At 45.1% G+C, this 1,133-nt stretch overlaps 1 protein-coding gene across 1 annotated transcript in view; it reads right to left on the bottom strand.

Annotated features, from left to right (window-relative positions):
- Positions 1-811, bottom strand: part of T265_07966 (hypothetical protein) — a gene marked incomplete at both ends in the record, with an annotated part of 10,772 nt that extends 9,961 nt beyond the window's left edge. Inside the window, one exon of the mRNA XM_009173643.1 lies at positions 719-811. Coding sequence (XP_009171907.1) covers positions 719-811 — 93 coding nt within the window. The remainder of the gene's footprint in view (positions 1-718) is intronic.
- Between the last annotated feature and the right edge of the window lie 322 nt (positions 812-1,133).

Raw genomic sequence — 1,133 nt, 5'->3', positions numbered from 1 at the left:
AGTACTCCATGTTTAGCAATTTCCTTGTTGTGGACATGAAACACTGTACACTACTTTCAGTAGTGTGGGCCAAATTCAGTACCACTCACATATCTGAACCTAGAAACTTTAAACACTCCCAGATACTTCCAAAACCTCCTTCTTCTAAATCGGTTTCGCCAAAATGATGCCCGTCACTTATCGCCATTTGCCCACACGTATACTTACGTGCTAGAGTTTCTTTTGTTTGTCCTGTACTGCCTGTCCGTAAGAAAAACTTTTCAAGAACATGCTATCTTCGAGCTGTTGCTTGATTTAGAACTCAGCATAACAACGGTGAGGTACTTAAATGTTCCTTTCCAAATGTTACTAAGTTTTTCACTGATTTTTCAAGCAGACAGGACCATTAAATATGCCTATGTAAAACCACCGCTTCAAGTCAGACAAACTATCGCCTAATCTTTTCTTTCGGTACCTATCGACATGGAGTACTCTGAATTGACCAGAGCTGACTACCTCTGGCAGTGTCCCAGGTTGCAAACAGTGGGATCAGCTTCTTAGTGGCCATGTGGGAAGGTTAATTTGGGAATAATCCGCCGCTGATCAGTAAGCCGTCGTGGGCAAACAGCGGTGGTGCCATCGGTGTTGCGTGCGTTCTTGCTTGTTTGTCCGCTTCCATATAGAATGTTGCGTACGACGTTTATCAAGGTAGACATGACTGGCCTACAAAGCCACCTACCACAGCGGTGGTGCCATCGGTACGAGTTGCGTTCTTGCTTGTTTGTCCGCTTCCATATAGAATGTTGCGTACGACGTTTATCAAGGTAGACATGACTGGCCTACAAATAAAGCCACCTACCGTTAATGCGTTAAGATAGGGGAAGCGTAAGATCAGTTTTGTCGCGCTGGGTTCGTCGAAACATCCTTGCTGTTGTTCTCCAGATAAACCGTTTTATCAGGCTGTCGCCGGCTTAGTCTCAATCGCTTTACATGATTATATGGTGCCCTGGATATCCTGTGTTGTTTTCACCATCTGAAAGATGTCTTACCCGAACCCTTCGCTACTACCCTCCGACTTGTCATTCATCCCACTGCCTTCAGGGCCGTATTGAGGATCTTCGTCGACCCAAATAAATAGCCAGTATTATGCCCAC

This window comes from Opisthorchis viverrini (genome assembly GCF_000715545.1).
Source record: "Opisthorchis viverrini unplaced genomic scaffold opera_v5_192, whole genome shotgun sequence".
Taxonomy (NCBI): Eukaryota; Metazoa; Platyhelminthes; class Trematoda; order Opisthorchiida; family Opisthorchiidae; genus Opisthorchis; species Opisthorchis viverrini.
Note: the sequence above shows the minus strand (reverse complement) of the source record. Positions and strands in the feature narration are given on the sequence as shown.